Source organism: Mauremys reevesii, linkage group 11, assembly GCF_016161935.1.
Source record: "Mauremys reevesii isolate NIE-2019 linkage group 11, ASM1616193v1, whole genome shotgun sequence".
NCBI lineage: Eukaryota > Metazoa > Chordata > Testudines > Geoemydidae > Mauremys > Mauremys reevesii.
The window spans coordinates 26,698,094-26,723,364 of record NC_052633.1 but is presented as its reverse complement, the minus strand read 5'-3'; the positions used below and the strand labels follow the sequence as shown (position 1 = coordinate 26,723,364).

The window sequence follows — 25,271 nt, the reverse complement described above, 5'->3', positions numbered from 1 at the left end:
TTACATTTTATTTTTGAATGCAGTTTTTTGTACACAATTCTACATTTGTAAGTTCAGCTTTCATGATGAAGCGGTTGTATTACAGTACTTGTATGAGGTGAATTGAAAAATATTATTTCTTTTGTTTTTATAGCACAAATATTTGTAATAAAAATTAATATAAAGTGAGCACTGTACACTTTGTATGTTGGAATTGAAATCAGTATGTTTGAAAATGTAGAAAATATTGAAAAATATTTAAATAAATGGTATTCTATTGTTTAACAATGCGATTAATCGTGCTTAACTTTTTTAATCGCTTGACAGCCCTAAAAAAACAAAAAGCAAACAAGTTAGGGCTGTCAGATTTCTTAGGAGAGGGGCAAATAAAATATTGAACCCTGAACCTCAGTCCTCTCTTCCTTCCATCCTTCTTCAGTCCTGTTACTTCCCCTTCTTCCCACCCTCTGTTTCAGGTAAAAGAAGCTTTTCTCCTCGTCATGTAATATATAGATTTTCTTAGTTTTTCTATTACCCTGTTTCCGTTTGCTTGTTGGCATAATCCTAGTCCTCTCCCCAAATTCAGATTTGAACTGCAATATAAACTAATATATTACTGTTCGGCAGAAAAGAGCTTTGCTGACCTGTAAGAAGGGGAAAGGTGGGAAGGTGGAAATGAAACAGGGTCACAAGATTTTCTATCTTATAAACAATTTATATTTTAGCAGTTTGAAAGCCCATTCATTTCCTTGGGTTCAAAGGCTAACTGAAGTCAGCTATAATGTTCCCCTCTCACTTCATCATCATCTTTTTTTTTAAAACTCTAAAATAGAATCTCCCTCTGGGTTTCCCAGTGCATTTAATGTCTGCTTTGGATTGTTTGTGCATGGCATGCGTGAGCAACTCTGATCAGGAATTAACTTGTATGGTGCTGAACACGTGTTGCAGTTTTACTTTCATTTGAAGCTTGCATATTTGATGTTTAGTACAATAGCTTGAGGGGACTTCTTGTGTGAGGTCATAGTAAATAACTTAGGTTGAATAAATCAATGGGTCTCAAACTTTTTTACTGATGACCCTTTTCACATAGCAGGTCTCTGAGTGTAAACCCCTCCTCCCCTTATAAATTAAAAACACTTTAAAAAAAATATATTTAACACCATTATAAATGCTGGAGGCAAAGCGGGCTTGGGGTGGAGGTTGACAGCTCGCAACCCCCCATGTAATAACCTCGCAACCCCGAGGGGTCCCGACCCCCAGTTTGAGAAGCTCTGGCATAAGTAGTCATGTGCTCCTGGCTTGACTTGTGGTATGGTTATTTCATAACTTGAGAGTGCTTCTTGTTTTTCCTTATATTTTTGCCTTATAATATAGCCTGTTTGTTCAGTAAAGTTTTACTTTTCCACTCAGCTGTACTTCTGTCTCTGGCCTAGCCATCTTGAAATGGTCAGGACTTTTCCCACGATGCTGTCTAGCACAGCAAGACTGTCTCAGTACTCATTCTTGATGTGTCAGGCATTTCATCTGAAAAAGAAGTGATGAAGACATAGGGAAGATTGAACCAAATGTTCTTTGTGGATCTGTCTTCTCTCCCTGTGTCCCCATTCACCCTCTGAGTCAGAGCTCAACTATCTATTGCCACTATAAAGAACAGAGTTGTATGATTATTGGCTCCTGTTATTTTTTTCTTAATGGGAACAATTAATTGCATTAGGAAACAAGGGCAGTGGCTCTTGAGGTTCCATTTTTCAGCCTGGTTTTGGTTCACACTCTGTAATTGACACACATCAGTTCTGAGGTAGTTATGAGTAAGTTTTATTTGGGCTAAAGGTAGAAATCCTCTGTAAAATTTGAAGAGATATAAGACACGAGCTAATAGCCCACGCCTTGTCTCTTAATAGCTCTGAGTTAGGTTGCAGTAAAAATAGATCTCTTAAACATACACGTTTCAAAATTCTTCTAACTTTTGTCCCTACTTTGTAGGGAAAAAAACCTGCAATCTAGTGTTCAGGATCAAAATCTAGTTTAATGTGAAATTGTAAAAATGATTACCACTTTAGTAATGTTAGAAAATGTGCGCTTAGTATAGTGTGTCAAATGACTGCTGGAGAGGTTAGCTTTCATTTAGGAAAAAAGAAATCTTTGGTTCCCCTTTTGGCAGAGTTAGACCTTAAAGTGTAACATGAAGACTAGAGAGGCTTGTCAATAGAAAAGAGAGCCTTTTCTAAAAGCATCTCAGGGCATCCCAAGGGGGCTGTTGAGTTTCCTAAGGCTCAAAGGGGATTCAAGGCACTTGTAGGGGGAATGTGAGCCCTGGGTAAGTCTCAAAGGTTGCTGGTGGCTTAACACAGCTTACCCAGATGGAGCAATATGTCACAGTTGCAGGGCCAGCTGCGCCTCTGTCCCCTTCGAGATCTTTGAATGCATCATCCCCTTAGGTGTCAGGCCTCTTGTCTTGACCTCTTCTGAGGTGGAAGCACGTAGTTTGCCCAGTCTTAGATCAGGCCCTGGGCTATGGAACTCAGATACAGAGTATCAACCATGAATACCCAGAAGCTTCGACCCGGTTCAGCACCTGCGGTTCTTTGCTTTGGGTCAGTGGAGTGACCAGACAGCCTTCTTAAACCCAAGGAGTGCTTAATCTTAACAATAAGAACAAAACATCTAGAGATAATTTTTAAAACTACAGTCTACCCACCTGTCCATTGCCCATAGGCTTACCATCCTCTGATGGCAGGTGGTCATGCTTGACTACTTCAGACACCTCTGCAGGAGTGTGTGTCAGTCTGAACAGCTCCTCAGCAACCTCCACAATAGCTACCCCCTTAGAGGCAGAGAGAATTGTCTTTTATCCAGCCAGAGATCCTTTGCATTCTCTGGTTTCCCAGCCTTGGCCCTACATAGCAAAACAAGTTCTAGAACATGGCTGGAGTCAGGAGGTAGAATATTCAGTTTTACTGGCTTGGGCATTGTCTCTTGGTAGTGCTGAAGTGTTTGTTGGGAAGAGGAAGTGGGAGGCAGTTTATCCTGAGCCATTATTTTGTTTCCAGCTTGCTTTTCTTATACATTCTCCCCACTAAACGAAACCAAACATATTCATACAGTAACCACCCAAATAACCAGTTCACATTCAGTATTCACAAAATATTACAGAGCAGACCCATGTCCATCATGCCATACTTGTGTGCCACAGAGAGGTAGGGACCACAGAAGGTGAGCTGCATTTCTCAAGGATGGTAGAAGGTGTATTAGTGAGGAAGCTCTCTTATCTGCACATGCTTCATTTGTTCCTTGATATGTGTTAGGATTATTTGTGAGAGGATTAGGGGGTACGGGGAAGGGTGTGTGTGAAGAAAACTAGGAAATTTCTCCTTGGACGTTTCATTAATGTGAGGATAAAATTACAGGCATGTACTAGTGGTTTGAGTGCATGTTACCATATAAGAATATTAGGGTAAAAATCCCTCCAAGTGTCAGAAACCCAGGAAATACAGAGTTAAGCTGGCACTTTGTCTGTCTGTCTGTCTGTCTTTTGATGCTAGGGTGCCCAGATGTCCCAATTTTATAGGAACAGTCTTGATACTTGGGGATTTGCCTTGTATAGGTGCCTATTTACCCCCCCCCTCCCCCCATCCTGATTTGTCACATTTGCTGTCTGGTCACCCTATTTGATGCTGATTTTTTAATTAGCTGCAACCCTTCCTTACTGTCTGTGACAGAATGCAGGAAGAGCGGCAGATGTTAGTTTCCCTTCAGAAAGCTGATGGAGGAAATTTGATAATCTGGCTGGCTGGGTTAAGGAGCCAATTAGCCCAGGCTGATAAGGAGGCAGGAGGGAAGTCCCATGGGGAGAGAGGGGACATGGGCTGGTTGAGCTCAGTTACAGGGAGGCCTCAAGGGAAGGGAAATCTCTGTTCCCCATTGGTCCTGGGGAGAGGACAAAAAAGCACTGTTGGTGCTGTAAGTAAGATGGTTGCCAGGAGCTCATTGTGGAAATGGTGGAGGGAACTTAAAAGGATATGGCTAAGGCACAACTACTGGAGTCCATGCTGTTTCTTCTCCCTTTTTTTTTTTTTCATTTCATAAATGCCATAAAGTGTTAACTGAGTAATTTTTAAGTGCCCAAAAATTTGCTGAGCACTTTAAAAATAAGTAAACACATGGTTCTCACCATGCAGAACTTTTAATGTAACTCCATATAATTAACCTAAGTTCCACTACAATGATGTGTATTTTTACATTCTATTTCTACTTAACTAATGACAAACATTCCGGCCAAAACACACTTTTAATGTTTCGGTTTAAAGTTTTCCATCCATTGTTGCTTGCTCATATTGAGTGAAGAAGTTTCTTGGAACAGACTATATCGAATCTGCATTTACTGTTTATGAAAACAATTCTTTATTTTTAAAAAAGTTATCAGACTTTTATTGTCAGATGTGTTTAGATGGTGTTTTCTTTTGCATTGCTTGACTCTTCTTTGGTTTGACTGCCTTGCCACTTGCACTGCATGCTCCACTTTTAATTGTGAGTGCAGTGCATAATGCTATATTTAGACGTATAAAATATATAATTTAAAAATATCTTCAGCTGTGTATTGTTGAAGCCAGTCCAGATAATGCACTTGATCTATTTTGTCAATACTGGCATTAGAGTCTGTCGGGACGGTCCTGAGGTTAGTAGAAATGTTACAGCAGAGAGAGTGTTTTGTGCTCTTGAGAAAATGTGTGAAATCAGAGCTTGTTTCATCTTGCCTAAGATGTTCCTTGTCTAAGGACAACACTTTACTCTCATTCCAGTGCTTGGATCTACAACAGGTGGCAAAATGAGTAAGGTTTCAGTCCTTCTAGGTGCAGATCACCCATAACTCTCCTTGGCTTCAGTAATAGGAGGTGAGGGTGCTTAGCTCACAGGGTTGAGCCCTAAATTACTAGTTTTCATTAATTTCCCAAAGATAGGGCTTTGCTGTAACTCTCCCTAAACCGTGCATAGCCACATACTGAATCTCTATACCCCCCCTTCATTTTGTATTGCTTGAGTGATTCCTGTTTATCTAGGTATTTAAATCATCCTTCATGGTGGTAGTAAGGGGGCTGTGGTGCATATTTGATTTTGTTTTTACACTGCCCTTTGGACTGTGATATTTTGAGTAGGAGATAATCCTGCTTACATTTCTGATGCTTTTTGCCTAACAATTCCATTCCTTTGTCTAAGGGGACTGTCTTTCCTCAAGTTCTGTTTTGGATCTTTCTCGGTGCTCTTCTACACAGCTTACTTATGCAGTCTACCTCCAAGGTCAGGTTTTGTGTGTATCATGGCCAGCTGTCGTAAACATGTACGGTAGTGTACATGGGGGGAGGAAACTTTTTAGCTCATCTAAGCCACTTTTAGTCAAAGCAATGATTTCTTGGCATGCTTAGTTTTTAAAATAGGCATAATGTGTATGTCCGTGTCTGTATATAGTTGCTTGACCTTTTGAAATATTGGTTATTTTAGGATTATATTGTCTGGTTTTGTACATGTGTGACAATGAACAGCTGACTTGTATTCCCAAAACACATGATTTAAGCAATGCTTAACTATACAAGGCTGATTCTAAATAAATGTTCTTTAAATATCTGTTTTCAAAACTTAAAAAAATCAAAGGTTTCTTTCTTCTACCTGTCCTTCCTTACCTTGGCATCCTAAAGCTTTTCAAGGAATTCCAGCAGCTAAAGTGCATACTGTTATAGTGGTGAAATAGTTTAAAGGGCTCCCTCCTCAGTTTCTTGAGGACCCTTGTTGATAATACAGTGTATATCCAGCTGAATTCCTTCAGGACCTGCCTACCTCTCTTTACTGCCTTTTGGCAATGGTTTTGCAGTGAGCTCTGTTGATATTAGCAACCTTCTGTAGCTCTTTGAGACAAGGGAGGAAACTTAAAATAATTCCGCAATGAAGACTCTTATGCCGGGAGTGTGTATATAACGATTACAGAACTACTTGCGCAGAGTCTTACTCTTGTGGATCACTTTGGTTACTCTCAGCAAGGATCCATATACTTACCGATAGGTGGGCTTCCCAACTTCTGTGTAAGCAGGGGGCAGGGTAGGTACGGTAGAAGATTACTGTTTGCCTTTTATTGCAACACAAACAGATTAGAGATGACCAGAAAACAGTCTTTCCCTCCTGTGAAAAATGTCAAAATCTTGTGTGTCTCCCGCACCCCGCCAACATCCTGAATCGGGGGAAAAAGGGCTTTTTTTTAAAAAAAAAAAAAAGTGAAACTTTGTTTGCGGGAGGGAAAGATTGAAAAGATTCTGTTTTAGGAGAATGGAATTTTTTTGATCTGCTGCCTATCTTCCAAGGAGGACTGCCATGAACTACCTATGTTCCCTGGTAGTTTGTTAGGCACACTGCCTAGGAACTGGGGAGGAAGGTGGGTGACCTGGCAGTAAACCAGGCATGTTGGTCCTAAGTTTCAGTGGGCTTATCTACGTGGGATGTTACTGCTCTGGAACTTTCCGGATGCCGTAGCAGCGTCCATACGGGACATTACTGCACGTCAAACTGGTGCACTGTAGGTTCACACTCTGGCTTGCTGTGAAGTAATGTCCTGTTTAGACAAGCCCGCTGAAATCAACACCTTCCTGCAGAACACTGATTTTTTTTTTTTGATGAATTGGTATTTTCTGACCGGAAAAATATTCTGTTTGTAAGTAATCTGATCACTCTAAAACAGATGAAGTATGGAGTTTATTTAGAAATAGTAAGTCTTAGGCACAGTTAGTGAGTATTATATCTCAGGGCAGCTGTAGTTGTATAATGAATTGTCAACTGTGGTTTCTACTGATTTATTCTGTAGGCAACAAGCATTGCAAAGATAAACTACAGGAGTCTCTAGAAGATACACAGTGAAACTTCCTGTTTATCTAGGCAGTGTCATTTGTGCAACTCTATTTAAATGGGGCGAAAGATGCTGGCAGCCTTTATCACAGATTTACAACTAGACCATACAAATATGGTCCGTGGTGAAACTTGACATTCAAGATTTCTGCTTAAGTGTGAACTTGTTTTTTGCCAAATAGTAAACATTTAATTTTTTTAATACGAGGGAAAGCATTGACTTGTTTTGGATGTCTCTGTATAGATCAAAAAAACCCATTAATTGAAAAAAATCTAAATCTGGCACAAGAGCACAATTAAGGACAGTATCAGCCTGGGCATAAAGGCCAACGTATAAGGCCAGAGAGGAAGGGTGATCTAGTGATTAGGGTACTATCCTAGGATGGGGAGACGAAGGGTAAATTCCCTGCTCCACCACAGACTTTCTGTGTGACCCTGGGCAAGTCACTTATTTTCTCTGTGCCTCAGTTCCCATCTATAAAATGGAGATAATAGTATTTCCTTATCTCACAGGATGAATGCATTAAAGGTTGCAAGGCACTCCAATACTGCAGTGATGAATGGGGGGGAGGGAAGCATATAAGTATTATAGATGGAAAGATATTAAAAAGTGACTGACTTTGGTTGCACCAGCTTTTCAGTATTCAACCAGTGATGCTTGTTTTTGGATGGTGTGTGTTCAGCGCTTTTTAAAATTAGGCCCATTTCAGTGTTAAGGTGGAGCACCCAAAATCCCTGATCACTCTAAAATCTTGGCCTGAAATCTTTTGCCTCTCTTTTTTGACACTAATACTGATATTTATATATAGTATTTTTACTGTTCTTGAATGGTTCTTGAATATCAAGGGTGACACCCACTACCTGGAGTATGTATATTCTGTGATTATGCATTCATTAAATTTGCTGTGGAATCCACCACTTGCTGGATAATTATGTTCCATAATATAATTTTATTGCTATTTAAATTGTGTCTAATCCTCATGGCTGTGAAGAATGATACTAGAAACTTGAGTTTCAGTGTATGCTGAAGCAGTATGTTCTTGCTGAGTCTGAGATACGTTTTGCAGAATTTCCTGTCTGCCACACCAATACATCAGAATCCAGAGATCTTGCAGTAGATGTAGGTGCAGATTGCTGTGCGCTACGTGGATGGGAGCCGTGATCTTCTATCTAGGTTCTGCAGTTATATTGTATCATGCTATGTTAGAGTGCTGCAATAAACAAGCAAAACAGTGTGAGATAAGAATGAACTGTCCCTACTTTTCCTCTCAAAGTCCCTATGGATTACTGCAATTACACATAGAATTTACACAATAAAAGCTATACCTCAGGCTTGAAGTGAAAAACTACAGAAGAATTCTGACTTATTTGTATCCTGACTTGACAAACCTCCCCGTTTATAGCAGCTTGCTGTTGCTTTTAAGCTCCTATGAGGCTACATGTACATTATGAGGTAGAGATGTGATTCCTCTTCTCCATATACACATACTTGTACTAGCTTTCATCAAGCTACTGTGAGTATAACTATCAAGGTAGTGGCAGTGGAGCTATATGGCTGAATAACGCAGGGTACCAGCCTGCCTGAAACCAATGGGTATGTAGTCAGCTTGGCTTTGCCATGCCTTCACTGCCACAACCTGTGCTACCGTGGCTACATCACTATTTATACTTGCGGTAGCTTGACGAAAGCTAGCATGAGTATGTGTACACGAGCAGGAGAATCACACCCCTAGTTCCTAGTGTAGACATAGCACAAGGGTTTGAAGCTAAGCTCTTTCATGGCTATAGGAGTGCCATAGGTCTGTAGCTCTGCTGATACACAGTTTTGTTGTAGACCAGGCCTGCACAACTCGTAAAGTGGTGAGGGCCATATTACTTCAAATAAAACAGCTGAGAGCCGACCCCGGCCCTGCCGACCCCCCCCTCCAGCGCTGCCAAGCCCCCCAAAACAACCCCCCCCCCCGGGCCACCTCCCCCCAGCACTGCCCGCCCCGCGGAAACACACCCTCCTTCCCCAATGCTGCCCCACCGAAATAGCGGTATTGAACCTTGGTAATATAAAGGTCCCTAAGGTAGTATAATTAAGGTAAAAGAAAAATGTCTCTTTGCTAAAAGTAGAATAAGATCTTCCCCCAACTTTGTAATCAATTGCCCTGTTGAATGAATGAGGTGTGACTGAGGAAAGCGTGGAAGGCAGGCACCTCCAGACAGCTGCAGCCCTTGGAGAGGGGATGGGAGCCAGACCAGATCAGTAGAACAGGTCAGCCGCTGACTCCTCGCTCGCCTCCTCACCTCCCGCCACTGCCCACCCTCCTCTTCAGCCCACTTCCCTCACCTGCCACTTGCCTACTCACCCCCCATGGGCCGCACAGTGAGCCCACGCGGGCCGCATGTTGTGCAGGCCTGCTGTAGACTTCAGTCCTGAGGAGAGTTTAAAGCTCTTGAGGAGTTTCAGTGTATGTTTAGATTAAGGGCTCCTTAAAAACTGAATTGGTGACACCCAACCTGTTGGATAATCTGGCTTCTGCCATGTGCTATGTCATTTAAGCAGTATTAACATTGGAAATATTGGTAAGTAGCTGATCTGAAACATAGTGGAAACTTTTTGATACTCTGATCTTTAAATAATGTTTGTGCAGCTTTAGTGTGTGTTTGTTTGTTTCCTGGACAGAACATCATAAAGTATTAATGAACAATGAGTAATTTCTGTTTTGTACATCATAAAACAAAGTGCTCATTGTTTTATGCCATCTCCACTTTATATGCACTCGCATATGTAATTGAGAAATTTGCTAACTGATGCACCTTATAAGTGAGGCTTTCTATTTAAAATGGGGGGGGGGACATTAAATAATTACTTTCAGGTTGGCTTATTGGACTGAAGAATTAAACTAAATTGTCTTGTTTTCTGTTTTAAATATTGAAGACTAGTTGGAATTGTGTAATATTTAAAAATGGTTTAGGAAAATACATAGAACTATTTCATTTTGATTTTATATAAACACACCCTTCCCTTATGCAGCACAGCAGAGCCCTGATAATTCTTTCAAAAATTAATCCCCGTTTAAAGTAGGAGCAGTCTGCCTGTACAATGTAGAAGGAGCTGCTTAAAGAGTCTGTCAGTATTGTTGTTTTTATTCCTTTTATTCCTGTATTACCTAAGAGCCCTTAACTGAGAGAGATTTTTAGAGGCTTTTAGTGTATAAATGAATGTTTTGAATGTATTAATTGTAAAAAATGTTTTTTTTCTCAGCAAATGTTGAATGTTTTCCTGACACATAGAAGTGATGAATTAAATATAACAGCAAAAATTGATATTTTTTTTAAAGGACAGGTCATAATAAAATCTCATTTTTTGAGTATTAAAACGCTGTATTCTGCATTATTTTTCTCCTACAGACATACATTGGCAGTGTGGTTGTATCAATAAACCCATATAGACCGCTACCTATTTATTCACCAGAGAAAGTTGAAGAATACAGGAACAGAAACTTTTATGAACTCAGTCCTCACATGTAAGTATAGTGCAGAAGCTTTAGGTTTCCGTTCTACTTTGAAACAGATGGGGCCAGCTGTCTTCCTTATGTCATAGATGATGATGTTTTTTATTTGCTCAGGATTTTATGAGCTCAAAGTATGCAAAGTTTAATTGTAGATTTTTATTTTAAAGGAAAAGTTGAAATATTTACTTTAGTGCCTATTTCTGCATTTCATATTTAGGTTCTTAAATGCGATATGGGGGAAAGTTTCTTTCTGGGAATTGTTCAATGGTAACCTCTATTACAACATTGTAAAACAAATGAAACTGCAGAGGCCTCTAAATGTTAAATATTTTCCAGTAATAAGTTAACTTAATACCATTGATGTACAGTGGAAGCTCTTAAAGTTCTATTGTGTGGAGAGATTAGCAGTTTTACCAGTACTCCTTGTTTTGAGTGTAGCAAATGTCACTTAGAGTGGTGGGAACTTTCAAAATGGAAGAAACGTTGTATAACCACTCAAGTCAGTAATTCAAGTAAACTATTTACTTTCATGAGTCTGCAGGATTGAGCCTATATTTTGGAAAATGACACACATCTGTGGCCAAAAAGAGGTGAGGAGAGGGAAAGAAATATCCAAGGCATAGACATAAATGTAGTAAGGCTTTAATTTGATGTTGTTTACAGCTTTAACTTAATCTTAAAATTTTCTCTCTGAAGTTAAAATCAGAGACAAGATTTGGGGTTTTGTTTTTTTCCTTTTGTGTGTACGTATGTGAAAGATAGAATTAAAATCTTACTAGAACATTTCAGTTGTCACACCTTTTCCTTCTTTTTATATAACTGAAACATTAAGGCTAAAATATAACATTCGAAAGTATGGAAATGAATAGTTATAGGTCCATTTTATTTTGGTTTGCATTCACCTTTTGTAATTCCTTGGTAGAAGGTGAAGTGGGGTTTAAGGCCTTGTCTGTATTGTATAGCTTTATTGTGTTTGAATGTGATTATGAAGAAATAAGTTAGCTGGTGCAGATCTGACTAGTCCTTATCAATTAAGACACACCGTGTTCGGCATCCCACAATTAAATGTGTTTAAATCCTGCACCCATACTCTTATGTGCTGAGACAAGGATTTAATGCCAGTTAGCAGACATTATATAGAACACAATTTATCCTGGTCAGCAAGATGTCAGCAGCTAGCTTGTTTATTAAATGTTAAAACAAGAAAAATATTGTCATGTGAACGAGGTTACTAACTCAGCTCCTCTCCCCTTGACAAAAATGAGGTAGATGAGATTTCAGCCTATTGTGATATTGTTACTAGGGCTGATCAATTTGCAGTTTGATATTCAAGGGGGCGCTTCTGGGTGCTCAGTGCTTTTGAAAATCAGGCCACTCTGGGTGCCTAAATATGAACTTAAACAAAACGTGGGCACCTTATTTTGAAAATCTTGGTTTTGGTTTTTAGAACATATTTTAAAACATTGACATGGAAAATATGCTGTATATTGTTTTGTTCTGAAGTGATAAAGACCATCCATGTTTATTTGACATGCAAACTAACCTAATAATCGAATCAAATATGCTGCTGTCAGTTTGGAACCTCCTTGGACCTGAACTGTTTGACTGACTAAGGCCATGTCTACACTTTGGGGACTGTAGTGGCCTAGCTACAGCCCAGTAGTTATACTGGCATAACTCTGTAGTGTAGACACAGCCTACAGGGCTAGAAGGGTGTTTTTAATCTCTGTGGGAACACTGCCTCCCCAAGCAATGGAAACTAGGTCAACACAAGTATTCTTCCATTGACCTAGCTGTGTCTACACTGGGGATTAGGTTGGGGTAGCTACGGTGCTTAGTGTGGATTTTTTACACCCCTTAGTGCCATTGCTGTGTTGTTTTTGTGCCCCTTGTTAAGTGTAGACCAGGTCTAAGTTTACAAATTTTGGCACAGTTGCATGCCAACAGAGCTTCTAACTCTGTGAGGCATAGTGAAGGGAATAACTCTTCAGACTTACTCTGCATTCTGAAAAATAGGACTATGTATTAGGTCCTATTTAGAATCCAGGAATATAATATATTTCAGGCCCCATCTGTTCTTGGGAGATAGCTTTACACACACAGGTTTTATTTAAAACAAACAACAAAAAACCCACTACTTCCTGAAAGCCCACTATCTCTGCAATGCCTAATCAAGTCAATCTCAAATGTATGCAGAAGTTCTATCCTGGTTAGAGAAATGCTCACCTATGAACTTTCAGAAGTTTCGGGATAATAGGGTGGTTATGAATGGTTTAAAATGGAAAATACAGAAGGGAATAGTAACTTGAAACACTGACAAGAAAATATTGGTAAATTATATTCATTGTGAAAAGGCATAATCAAATGGTCAACTGTTGACTCAGGGCAATAATTTCTGGAATTTAAACACTTTAAATCCACTTACTAGTAATAGACTGAGGTGAAAGAGCATTGAACATGAGCTAATGCCAGGGGAATCTTAATTGTGTAATGGAATGAAAATCATCTTAACAAGTTTTGATGCAGTGCAAACTAATGACAAGTAAAATCATAATTTGCCTTGAACAGATGATGTGTGTCCAAATATTTGCCTTGCTTGTTTCCTCTCCTATATAAAAATTACATTTTGCAGCTCATGTTAGACAATTTTTTAACAGTGTCACAGAGGATTATATTGAAAATTGTCAAGACTGCATATCAGATGGTTTCTTATCAAACTGAGGAAACACCAAATATTTTACTAGATTGTAGACACATTAGGTAGACATTGGCACTTTGTGCTTTGTACTGGTAGCCTGCTTGTCATGAGAACTGAATATATGCTTCCTTTTAAATATGGTGATTGTATTGTAATGAGAACTGTAAAACGCTGTCATAATTTGTTAAAATGGTGGAGTTCTGACCAGCTTTATGGAGTCCATTTTCGAATTGTAGACACAAAGAATAAATGTTGTAGAGAACTGGAAAAAAATTCAGACAGAGATTTGAATTGTATCTAGCAACCATAGGGGCAAAAGAGAAAAATGATGAAGTGAGATCAACTATCTTTCTGCATGTTGTTGGGGAAGAAGCATTGGATATTTATAACAATTTTAAGTTTTGAGGAAGGTGAAAGCATGAAGTGAAGTAAAATACTGACTAAATTTGAGAACTATTTCATGCCTAAAAGCAACACAACCTTTGAGACACGCACATTTTTTACATGCATGCAAAAAACTGATGACACCGTAGGGCAATATGTCACAGAATTGAGGAAACTCAGTAAAACATGCGACTTTGATGACCTGACAGAGTCTCTGGTCAGAGAGAGAATCATTTGTGTCATTAAAGACAATGTGTTAGAGAGATTGCTCTGTGAAAGAGACTTAACTTTAGAAAAAGCTCTCCAAATATGCAGGGCTGCAGAAACTCTGAAAGCACAAGCTAAAGAGCTGCGTTCACCACAAGGGGTTATCCGTGTACTGAGTACAAAAGAATATAGCCAGAATAGGTCAAATCAAAGGGTGGAACCACTCGTTATGAAAACCACTGCTGGGGGAAGACTGGGTACAGACAGTGATGTGGAAGGTGTGGATCGCAGCCTGGCCCCGAATAGTGTGATACATTTGGGAAACACTGTCATAAGTGAAGGAAAAATAATTGTTTTGCAAAATGCTTCAGATCTCAAATGCAGAAAAGTCAAGTGTATTCAGTTCAAGACAATCTGGTTGAGGAGTTTTTCATAGACGAACTGGCATCTAGCAAGCCTGAGGAGAGGGACTGGATACTGCTTATCACAATGAATGGAACGATTATTCCAATGAAACTGGACATAGGAGCTCATGTTAATATTCTCTCTGAACAAGATTGTGAGACTGAAAATAAGACCAAAACCAGGGCTAACAAAAAAGTAACTGGTTATTCTGGAACAAATATACCAGTGAAAGGGAGGTGCATTGTTAAGATCAACCATAAAAACACCATGAACAGGCTCCCATTCATTGTAGTGCCGAAAGAGGTGACACCAGTTTTAGGCTTGGCTGTGTGTGATAAACTCAATCTGGTAAAATGGGTGCTCTCACTACATGATCATACTGAACCTGGCAATGAGACACTCTTTAAGGAATATCACGAACTGTTTCAAGGGTTGGGTTGCTTGCAGAGTGAATATATAATCCAGATAAACAAGCAGGTCCCTCCAGTTATCCAGCCATGTAGAAAGGTGCTATTTGCACTTCATGATAAACTCAAGGCTGAACTTGCAAGTATGGAAGCAATGCAAGTAATACATAAATTGAGGAGCCAATAGGGTGAGCTCCCTCATCTGAGGAGGAGCACATGTGTGGCTTAATAGGCACAACTATCAAATATCTCCGATCCCAGGCGCATCCTTAGGGACACTACTCGAAGAAACAAGGATTTAGCACCCCTGAATGCAGAGATTTGGTGCCCCAAGTGGCCACTCTGATTGCCTGCCTCTAAGCCGGCCCCGACTGTACCACATCATAGAATTTGGAAGAAAGATTTTTTCCTATTGTAAATGTGTGGTAAATTCAATTGCACTTATTCCAAGTCCTTTGTACGTAACAGTATAGATGGGGATATTTTGAGTCATTTACATGCTGTGTCCAGGGTCACAGCTGAATCAATTTGCAGAAAGGAATCATGTACAAATATTGAATTTCAGTGATCCTAGAGACTGAAAAATACAAGCAGCCTAGCTCTACTACTGAATAGCATTTTTAAACTGTTGTTTTATCCCAAGCATGTCAGTTAGTCATATTTGACCCTAATCTTTCTTGTTTGTGCATATGAAAGCATCAGAAGAAATTAAATAGGGACTGAAATTTCATTTATTGGTGATTACATTACATTTGCAGGATTATATGACAAAATAACTGAAAGCAAACTCTTTCAAAGATGCAGAGATTGAGTCACATACTTTGTCCTGCCTTGAGTGCAGGGGACTGGACTAGATGACCTCTCGAGGTCCTTTCCAGTTATATGATTCTATGATTTCTATAATTGTGGAGAAAAGTAACAACCAGCTATGCATATGCTTAGATTCCAGAGACCTCAACAAGGCTATAAAAAGAGAACATTTCAAGCTACCAACCAGAGAAGGAGATTATGGCTCAATTTGCAAATCTCAATATTTCAGTAAATTGGATGCATCCTCAGGTTTTTGGCAGCTGAAATTAACTTAAGAAGCTCAAAACTATGCACATTTAATATCTCATTTGGAAGATACAGATTCTTATGCTTACCCTTCGGCATAGTTTCAGCACCAGGAAACTAAGAGGAGACTAAGGGGGGATATGATAGAGGTATATAGAGTGGTGTGGAGAAAGTGAATAAGAAAGTTATTTGCTTTCCATAACACAAGAACTAGGGGCCACCAAATGAAATTAATGGGCAGCAGGTTTAAAACAAATAAAAGGAAGTTCTTCACACAGCGCACAGTCAACCTCTGGAACTCCTTTAGGAATAGAGAAGTGCAAACAAGGAGCACGAGAGGTCCTGTATTGGCCATGTATCAATCGTGACATCACTAATGTGGTAGGAAACTGCTTTTTATGCTTGAAATACAAGCCATGCCAACAAGGAGAGTCATTGAGACCTCATTCAGTTCCACAAAGGCCTTATGAAAATGTCGGCACTGATTTATTTATCTGGGAATCAAAGGATTATTTAATAGTCACAGATGATTATTCTCTGTATCCAGAGATTTGTACATTGCACAGTACTAATAGTAATTCAGTGATAGCCAGCCTGAAGGGAATCTTCTTCAGACATGGAATTCCAGATGAAGTCTTCCGCAATAATGGATCGCAATTTTCCAGTGCAGATTTTAGGCAATTTGCCATAGATTGGGGTTTCACCACAAAACATTAAGTCCAAATGAAAAAGACAGTGACAGTGGGGGTGATTTGTTTAAAGCCTTATTGGTTTACTCAAGTACAACTCTGGAGAATGGCTTTTCTCAAGCTCAGCTGTTAATGGAAAGAAGGCTCACATGTAATTTACCAATTACCTGATGAAACCTCATAAAAATGCAACCATACATTAGATGAAAGAAAATCCAAAATGGAAGCAGAAATATTATTTTGACAAAAGGGCCTGTGATCTTCCATCTCTTAACCCAGGTGATAATGTGCCTGAGGAATCACACCTCTAATACTTGGGGCCAAAGAGATACTGTTAAAGAACAGCGGCATCCAAGGTTTTATGTAGTCCAGACAGACCTTTCAATTCAACATAATTGAAAGGATCCACGAGTAATTGCAGAAAGTTCCAGCACATTGACAGCTGATGTGCATTTCCCATCTGACTGATCCTTTATCATCAATGCACAAAGAATGTCAAGGAACAAGAGAACAACTCAGGGCTGGTTTACTAAAGCTTAAGCTGATCTAATTTACGTCACTCAGGGGTGTGAAAAAGACTGCCCTCTGAATGATGCACGTTACAGCAACCTAAGTGCTGTCACCACCAGTGCTGTATCAGCCTGAGATGCTCTCCTGTTGGTGAAGGTGGTGAAGTAATTATGCCAACGGGAGAGCTCTCTCCTGTCAGCATACAGCATCTTCACCAGATGCACTACAGCAGCGCAGCTGCATCGGTGTAACGATTCTACTGTAGACCTGCCCTCAGATTCTAATGAAAGGCTGATACTGAGAGGATCAGAGCAGGAGATTAAAAGTCCTGAAAGACTCATAGGGTATGGCTACACTTGCGAGTTGCAGCGCTGGTGGAGGCTTTCCAGCGCTGCAATTAGTACGTGTCCACACCTGCAGGGCACATCCAGCGCTGCAACACCCTGGCTGCAGCGCTGGCCGTACACCTGGCTCAGCATGGGGAATAAAGATTGCAGCGCTGGTCATCAAGTGTGGCCACACACCAGCGCTGTTATTGGCCTCCAGGGTATTAGCAGATATCCCAGAATGCTTTTATAAATTACTCTCTTTGTTTTGTTATGCAGCCTCTCTTTGTTTTGTTGTGAACTCGAGCTCCATAGCTCCATTGATCCGTTGATCCCGGAGCTGCTTATTTACAAACACAGCTCCTGTTTGCTGTGATCAATCTGTGAACAATCAAATGAGATAATGAGGCAGGCAGGGAGTGAGTGTTTGCTTGACAGAAACGGGGCAGAGGGGAGAGAGGGAGTCCGTTGGCTGCAGGCTGTTTGCAGTTAAGGGTAAGGGATCGGGAACATGTTCTGATTTTTCAAGGCAGGAAGGTAACACAGTGTTGGCTCCAAAAATCCACTCTCTCTCTCTCTCTCGCCCACTCCCTGTCACACTATGCCCCACCCCACCCCCCTCTTTTGAAAAGCATGTTGCTGCCACTTGAATGCTGGGATAGCTGCCCATAATGCATCACTCCCAACAGCGCTGCAAATGCTGCAAATGTGGCCACACACCAGCGCTGGTAGCTGTGAGTGTGGCCACACACCAGCGCTGGCCTTGCACAGCTGGACAACCAGCGCTGCAACTACCAGCGCTGCAGATTTGTAAGTGTAGCCATACCCATAGAGACTTGCTAACCTGCCTGAAGAAGGGGTATTTGAGGAAAGTGAGTGATCCACTCATTCCAGAGTGATTGCTGGTAACCTCTCCCCTGTAGGTAGTTGACATATTGGGTTTATAGAAATGTACTAGATGGTTTGAGAATTTAATGTATGACTTATTAGTTGCTTATATATATATATATATATATATATATATATATATATATATATAAACAGTTAAATGTTAATCCTCTTTTTTTTTTTTTAAAGAGGGAAGATGTAGAGAGAGGTTTATGAAAGATTGTGATTTGGAGATGCTCCCTTATAAGGGACTGTGTTGTGAGTGTGGGGATTTGGACATGTGCCCTGATGGCAGGGGTTGGGAACACCATATGGCTGCATGCAACAGTTCACCAGAGACATTCTCCAGTTTATTTGATTAAAGTTTTGTTCCTTTCTCATTCACTAGTTTGCTATTTAATGAACCGCAGGATCGTTACAGAAACCAGCCAGGGTTCCGACAAAACCTTTCCATTGGAAACCTGCCTGTTTTCCTGCCAACTTGCCTGCCCAACTCCTCAGCAGCCCAAGCTCCCTGGTCCAGGTCTCTGGGGCAGCTTGCTATGCAGCCTGCCCTGCATTCAGGATTACAAGGCTTCCAAGACCCGCAGTTGCAGGGCAGCCCCGCTGAGTGGACTACATTCACTTTTGTGGAGAACTTCAGCATGTTTGGGTTTTGTGCTGAATTGGAATGAAACCAAATTCTGAAATATCAAAATCGTACATGAAATGAAATTACCTCTTTCCACCCAGCTCTAGTAACTACCCAGAGGCGTTATCCTATTCATATCCTATACATCCCCAGATGTATCCTATTATCTGCCTGTGCTGAAAGTGCACACAGGATTTTGGATAGGAAGAATCTTGGTTGAAGCCTGGCAGATTTTCCAGTAGTACAGCAGTTTTGATGAGTAAAACTAAAGCATGCTCAGAATGCAAGTGTGTGTAACCAACAGATTAATTATTTTTAATATGGAGATATACCTATCTCATAGAACTGGAAGGGACATTGCAAGGTCATTGAGTCCAGTCCCCTGCCTTCACAGCAGGACCAAGTACTGTCCCTGAGAGATTTTTACCCCAGATCCCTAAATGGCCTCCCTCAAGGATTGAACTCACAACCGTTGGGTTTAGCAGGCCAGTGCTCAAACCACTAAGCTTCCCTCTCCCTTAAACTGTCATCACTAAGTGATATGGAGGCAGTTCAAACCTCACTGTTGTTTCAAGCTGAAGGCTTTTGGGTGACAGCACAGTATTAACCTTCTAATCCCTGGTCTACACTACAGAATTACTTTGGTATAACTCAGGGATAGGCAACCTATGGTGAAAGCGCCAAAGGCGGCACGTGAACTGATTTTCAGTGGCTCTCACACTGCCCGGGTCCTCGCCACCAGTGCAGGAGGCTCTGCATTTTAATTTAATTTTAAATGAAGCTTCTTAAACATTTTTAAAACCTTATTTACATTACATACAACAATAGTTTAGTTATATACTATAGACTTATAGAAAGAGACCTTCTAAAAATGTTAAAATGTATTACTGGCACGCAAAACCTTAAATTAGAGTGAATAAATGAAGACTCTGCACACCACTTCTGAAAGGTTGCCAACCCCCTGGTATAACTACATTGTTCAGGGGTGAGAATTATCCACACCCCTGAGCGACATAGTTATACCAACCTAAGAGCCAGTGTGGACAGTGCTATCACCCGCCGACACCAGCTACTGCCTCTTGTGAGAGATGGTGGACATGCAAACTTGCCAATATTTCTTTAACCCTAATCAGAAAAGGGGCAAAAGGGTAGTGCAGCCTCCATAGACATTTAATCCTCGGCTGCTCTGGATAAAACAGCCTACAAGAGTGACAATTTCAGTGGTGTTATTTAATGCTAATTGTAGAGTGTTTTTTTTTTTTTTTTTTTTTTGTGTTTAACAGTTGGCCACTAGAAACTGGAATGAGACCACAATCACATTTCACATAGGCCGGTGAGGCTACAGCTGCACTGCAATAACTTGCATGGTGACAGGTTTCAGAGTGGTAGCTGTGTTAGTCTCCTCGTTGTGTTTACTGCAATAACTGAGTCTCAGAGCCCGGGTCAATTGCCTTGGGTTGCAGAGCTAAAAATTGCAGTCGAGATGTTCAGGCTGAGACCTACTTCTCCAGCGGGGTTTCAGAACCTGGGCGACAGCCCAAGCCCGAGTGTCTACACTGCAATATTTAGTCCCACAGCCTGAGCCCTGCAAGCCTGAGTCAGCTGACCCTTTGTCAGATCAGACATATCCCAAATGGATGGAGTAGCAATTTCTGTTCACAGAAATGACACGGGGATAAATTTAAACTAGTGACTTTGGAGTGAACAAATTGGCTCTAATTGTTCACACCTCCCCATGTGTGTTTGTGTGGTCATAACACCTTTTTAACACGCTAGTCTTCAAGGCCCACCATGGAATCTTTGTTTTTTGTTAGGAATGTGCGTGAGGCTGTTAAGTAGGGTTCGGATGGGGCTGATCAATGGATTTTTTTAAGTTGCTATTTAATTATGCTCCCATACATCTGTTAGTCTTTAAGGTAAAATTGGTTGTTTGTGCCAAAACTTTCAGACACTGGTGCCTGAGTTAAGCTGCTACATTAATATTTGGGTTCCTACATGAAATTGGTCTGTTTTTTTTTTTATTAAATGCTGAGCACCCAGCAGCTCCTGTTGCTGTCAGTGGGATTTGTGGGAGCTCATCACTTTTGGAAATCACCCTACTCTGATTTAGATCCCAAGTTTGAAAACATTGGTCCTGATGTATCTTATGTTTGTATGGGTGAACAAATGAATACCCCTTCCTCTTTGAAGGACCTTCACGTTCATAATTCTGATAACTATTTTTATTTTGATGGATTCACAAATTGTGACTGTTGATAGTTGTGATGCTTTCTGTTTCCTCCCCTTTCAAGTCATAGCTACTGAGAGCCAATGTAAGCAGCGAATATAAATGTATTTGCTTCTGTTTTTTGCTGGCATTCCAGGATTGCATGTGTTCAGAAACACCAAGGCTACAGTAACTTTATTTTCTTCTTGGATTCAAAGCAAATATTTCTGTTCCAAGGGCATGATAAAGGCCCAGCTGTGAAGGACAATTGTTGCCTGTACGTTTAAAGTTAATGTTCTTCCTATAAACACCATGCAGTTTAGTGTTTTAGGACAGAATTGGTAATTGGTCTTGTTCCTCAGAAGTGGGGGATGGTACAGTATACACCATAGTTTATAGCAGGGGTAGGCAACTTATGGCACGTGTGCCAAAGGTGGCACGCAAGCTGATTTTCAGTTGCACTCACACTGCCTGGGTCCTGGCCACCAGTGAGGAGACTCTGCATTTTAATTTAATTTTAAATGAAGCTTCTTAAGCATTTTTAAAACCTTATTTACTTTACTTACAACAATAGTTTAGTTATATATTATAGACTTATAGAAAGAGACCTTCTAAAAATGTTTAAATGTATTACTGGCACGCAAAACCTTAAATTAGAGTGAATAAATGAAGACTTGGCACACCACTTCTGAAAGGTTGCCAACCCCTGGTTTATAGTTTTCTCCTCCTATGCTCTAGTACAGTTGTCGTATCTCCATTTCAGTGGCTTTATTTTGAATATTTTTCTTCATTCTATAGTCTCTCTCCTTCCTTACTAATAGGTTACCATGCTTTGTATTTTGTACTTTTTTTGCTTCCTTTGTGCTGGTTCTTCTTCCAATTCGCTATCTCCACAGAAGGCCAGTCTTTGGCCATACTCAGGAGGCAGATGTCATGACAAAAGAGTTGCTCGGGTCAGCAGGCTGCTTGCCTAAGCCTACAGCCCTGTTTTACATTAGCTGTTTTCATGGCAGCTAATGGCATTAAAGGCCACAATGGGAGCAGAGAGGGAGAGGGAGAGTTTCTCATCTTTGCCCACAACTCCAGACCACTACTGTCTGGTATCCTTAATGGATTTCCCCTTTCAGATTAACCATGCCTTCTTGAGATGTGGATGCAGGGATATAGCCATATGGTATCATGATGGATGACATATTTCTATTAATATCCTCACCAGGCAGTGAAATTTCTCAGCAAACATACATTAACTATTTGATCTGTAGATAAAGAACTGTCATCAAAGCCAATTTGCTACACCATGTATAAAGTGCATATTTGTTTTATATTTTCAATGTGTTTTGGCTGCCATACAGAGTTTGAGATTAGCCAGATTCTTTATTCCATTATGACTTGCCTCCCAAAAACCTACTCACTACTTATGTGACAGGTAACATGTTACTTGTAATTATGCAACAAACTTTCTTTTGTTTAATGGAATATAAATGCAGAAGTAAAAAAATATATATATCTAGATCAAGCGTAACCAATATTTGTATTTATGGAATTCCCATTTTAAAAAAATCTTTGCGCTGGAATTAAGGTTGAGAATACATATCAGTAACCACAGAGTTGTTAAACGTGCACCCTTAATGAGCATTGTCGCTATCAGAAAACAGGTCTTAAATTTCTGTCCTTCAAGCAGTTTTTGTTAAATTGAAAAGAAACCCAAATATTTGAAAGCTCAGTTCAGAGCACCCAGACAAAAATAACTGCTTCTATAATGATGCCTTAATGGGGAAAAAAAACCAACAGTTTGCTCTGATCACTGCTCAGCAATCTCAGCTCAGCTCTTGGGGAGGATGGTAATTTCTAGGATCATTTGACAGAGTCCTCACCACCAGAGGCTGGAAAAGAGAGCCCTTTCCCCTTCTCTCGATCTCTTCAGGTTCCCAGCGCTCTGTGGGTTTTAGGCTATTGATACTCCACCTAGGAGCTATATCGCTACTTTTTATTTAAATGTAAGACAACTGCCTCACGAGATTGCAGACTTGTTAAACTCCTTTGGGGAAAGGAGAGCAATGGGAAGGTGGGAGAGCTGTGATGACTTGACAACTGTATCAAAATATCAGCTCTTCAGAATTAGAAATGTTAGTACCCATAGATTTTGGACATCTAAAAACCCTTAGAATAAATCTATAATCCAAAATTAACCCATTTTACACAGTAGACAGATATGAAGGGGAATGGGAGGCTTGGGCGTAAAGTTTGGGTGCCGTATCTGTGCCTTTCTCCACTTGTAAATGTAAAATAGTTGAAATGACATATTTGGAGAATTCAAGAAGTGACTCAAGAGCTTTTCCAAAACTTGATCGAGATGTAAATCAGGATTTCTCTTGCATGTAGCGGTAAATTAGCTTCCCACTGCATCTTGAGCAGGAGTTGTATTCACTGAATCTTGGACCGCATATAATGCAAACTTTCCATCCCAAGAATCAAACAGCTATTGGCAGTGCATATTATAATCTTAGTAAAATGAAAAATAGTTGCTGGTTTGCCGTTGGTATTTGAGAGCACACAAATTCAGTGTTCTAAAAATGTAATAACACAGGAATTGATGCACAAGAGGATGTGTGGTTTTTGAAAGGCAGAGGAAAATATGCATCCAGCACCCAAGGAGTACAGCTTTCTGAAAACCAGGCATACAGAATGGGGTTCCATTTCAAATTTAAACATTTTTAAAAGCACCTTAATTTTAAAAATGGTTGTGGAATTGAATTTGTAAAGATTTTGTTGTCAATAGAAAACAATAGAGGCCATAGGATTCTGAAGTCTTTATTGTGTTCATGAGAATAGGCCACTCAGCAGCTACTCCATAGTTTTGTCTACACTTGTCTTTTCCAGCAACTGTAGAGTGTATTTGTGCTGTCAATGTTTTATAAATGCTAGTGTATACAGGACTTGGCCTTTTCAGCATAGTGTTATCTAAACACAGTGCCTGCCTGCATGGTAGGTTGCTAAAGATCCATGTGTGGAGACCAGAACAAACAAAATTACTGAGTCTAGAGATTGTTACAACACAGTTTGGTCTTGTCTGTGAACAGGGTCAGCTCCAGGCACCAGCGAATGAACAAGTGCTTGGGGCGGCCAATGGGAAGGGGTGGCATGTCCGGGTCTTCGGCGGCAATTCAACGGTGGGCCCTTCAGTCCCTCTTGGAGCGAAGGGACCTGCCGCTGAATTGCCGCCAAGGAATGAAGCGGCGTGGTTGAGCTGCTGCCTAAGAGCCACCAATCGCGGCTTTTTTTTTTTCCCATCTCTGCTGCTTGGGGTGGCAAAAAAGCCTGAGCCGGCCCTGTCTGTGAAGATGGAATGAAAATATAATCCCTCAATGTGGTTATGCATATGCAGATAGCCTGTTAGGTACATATATTTGAAATTCTGGCCTTTATGATGGCCGTCAATTCTCACAAATTTAAATCTAGGGGTGTTTGTTGTAGAAATGGCTTATAACTGAGATTCTAGATTAGCGTTTTGATTTATACTCTCAGGAGAGTTTAATACAGGAGAAATCTTCTAAAATCATCTTTTTTTTTTTTTTTTAAAAATAATGAATTGCTGCTTCAAGTTAATCCATGGTTACTTCAAAAGTCTTCTCTCCTAAATAGATTTGTAGGTCAAGTTAAAATCTGCCAAATTGAGCAAAGTTCCTGAAGGACTTGAGGCACTTTTTTAGAACGGAGAATATATCTAGGGAATATATGTAACTTTTTATGTTAGCTCCCACATACAGATCCATAGGAGACAATGGCTATTGATTTAACCATGAGTGTTGGGAGCCTATTGGGTAATGCTGGGGTGCAGCAGAATCATGGTGTCTTTTTTTAAAATTGTATATATGAGAAGTGTTTTAGGAACCACTGACTCCTTCAACACTGTTTGCTAATTTAGATATCTGCTACAAAGAGTTAATAAATCTGAGCCCTAATCTTCTATTTTTTTTACCTTTACAATTTAATATTAAGGTCTAGGCTATGCCTGAGCATCGCTCTGGGTATGTCTACACTACGGGATTATTCCGAATTTACGGAAACTGGTTTAGTAAAACAGATTGTATAAAACCGAGTGCACGCAGCCACACTAAGCACATTAATTCGGTGGTGTGCGTCCACGGTCTGAGGCTAGCATCTATTTCTGGAGCGTTGCACTGTGGGTAGCTATTCCATAGCTATCCCATAGTTCCCGCAGTCTCCCCCGCCCCTTGGAATTCTGGGTTGAGTTCCCAGTGCCTGATGGGGCAAAAATCATTGTCACGGGTGGTTCTGGGTACAGCCTCACCCCTCCCTCCCTGAAAGCAGCAGACAACCGTTTCACGCCTTTTTTGCTTGGTGAACTGTGCAGACGCCATAACACAGCAAGCATGGACCCTGCTCAGCTCAATACTGCAATCGTGGATGTTTTAAACACCTTGCGCACTCTCGTGCAGTATATGGTGAACCAGGACCTTCAAACCGAGGTGAGGA

General features: G+C 40.4%; 1 protein-coding gene across 4 annotated transcripts in view; it reads left to right on the top strand.

The window, feature by feature from the left end:
• MYO1B (myosin IB) overlaps nt 1-25,271 on the top strand; it is a 180,812-nt gene that overhangs the window by 33,194 nt on the left and 122,347 nt on the right. For all 4 annotated transcript variants that reach the window (XM_039494200.1, XM_039494198.1, XM_039494201.1 and 1 more), the window contains exon 3: nt 10,264-10,379. In XM_039494200.1, coding sequence (XP_039350134.1) covers nt 10,264-10,379 — 116 coding nt within the window. The remainder of the gene's footprint in view (nt 1-10,263; nt 10,380-25,271) is intronic.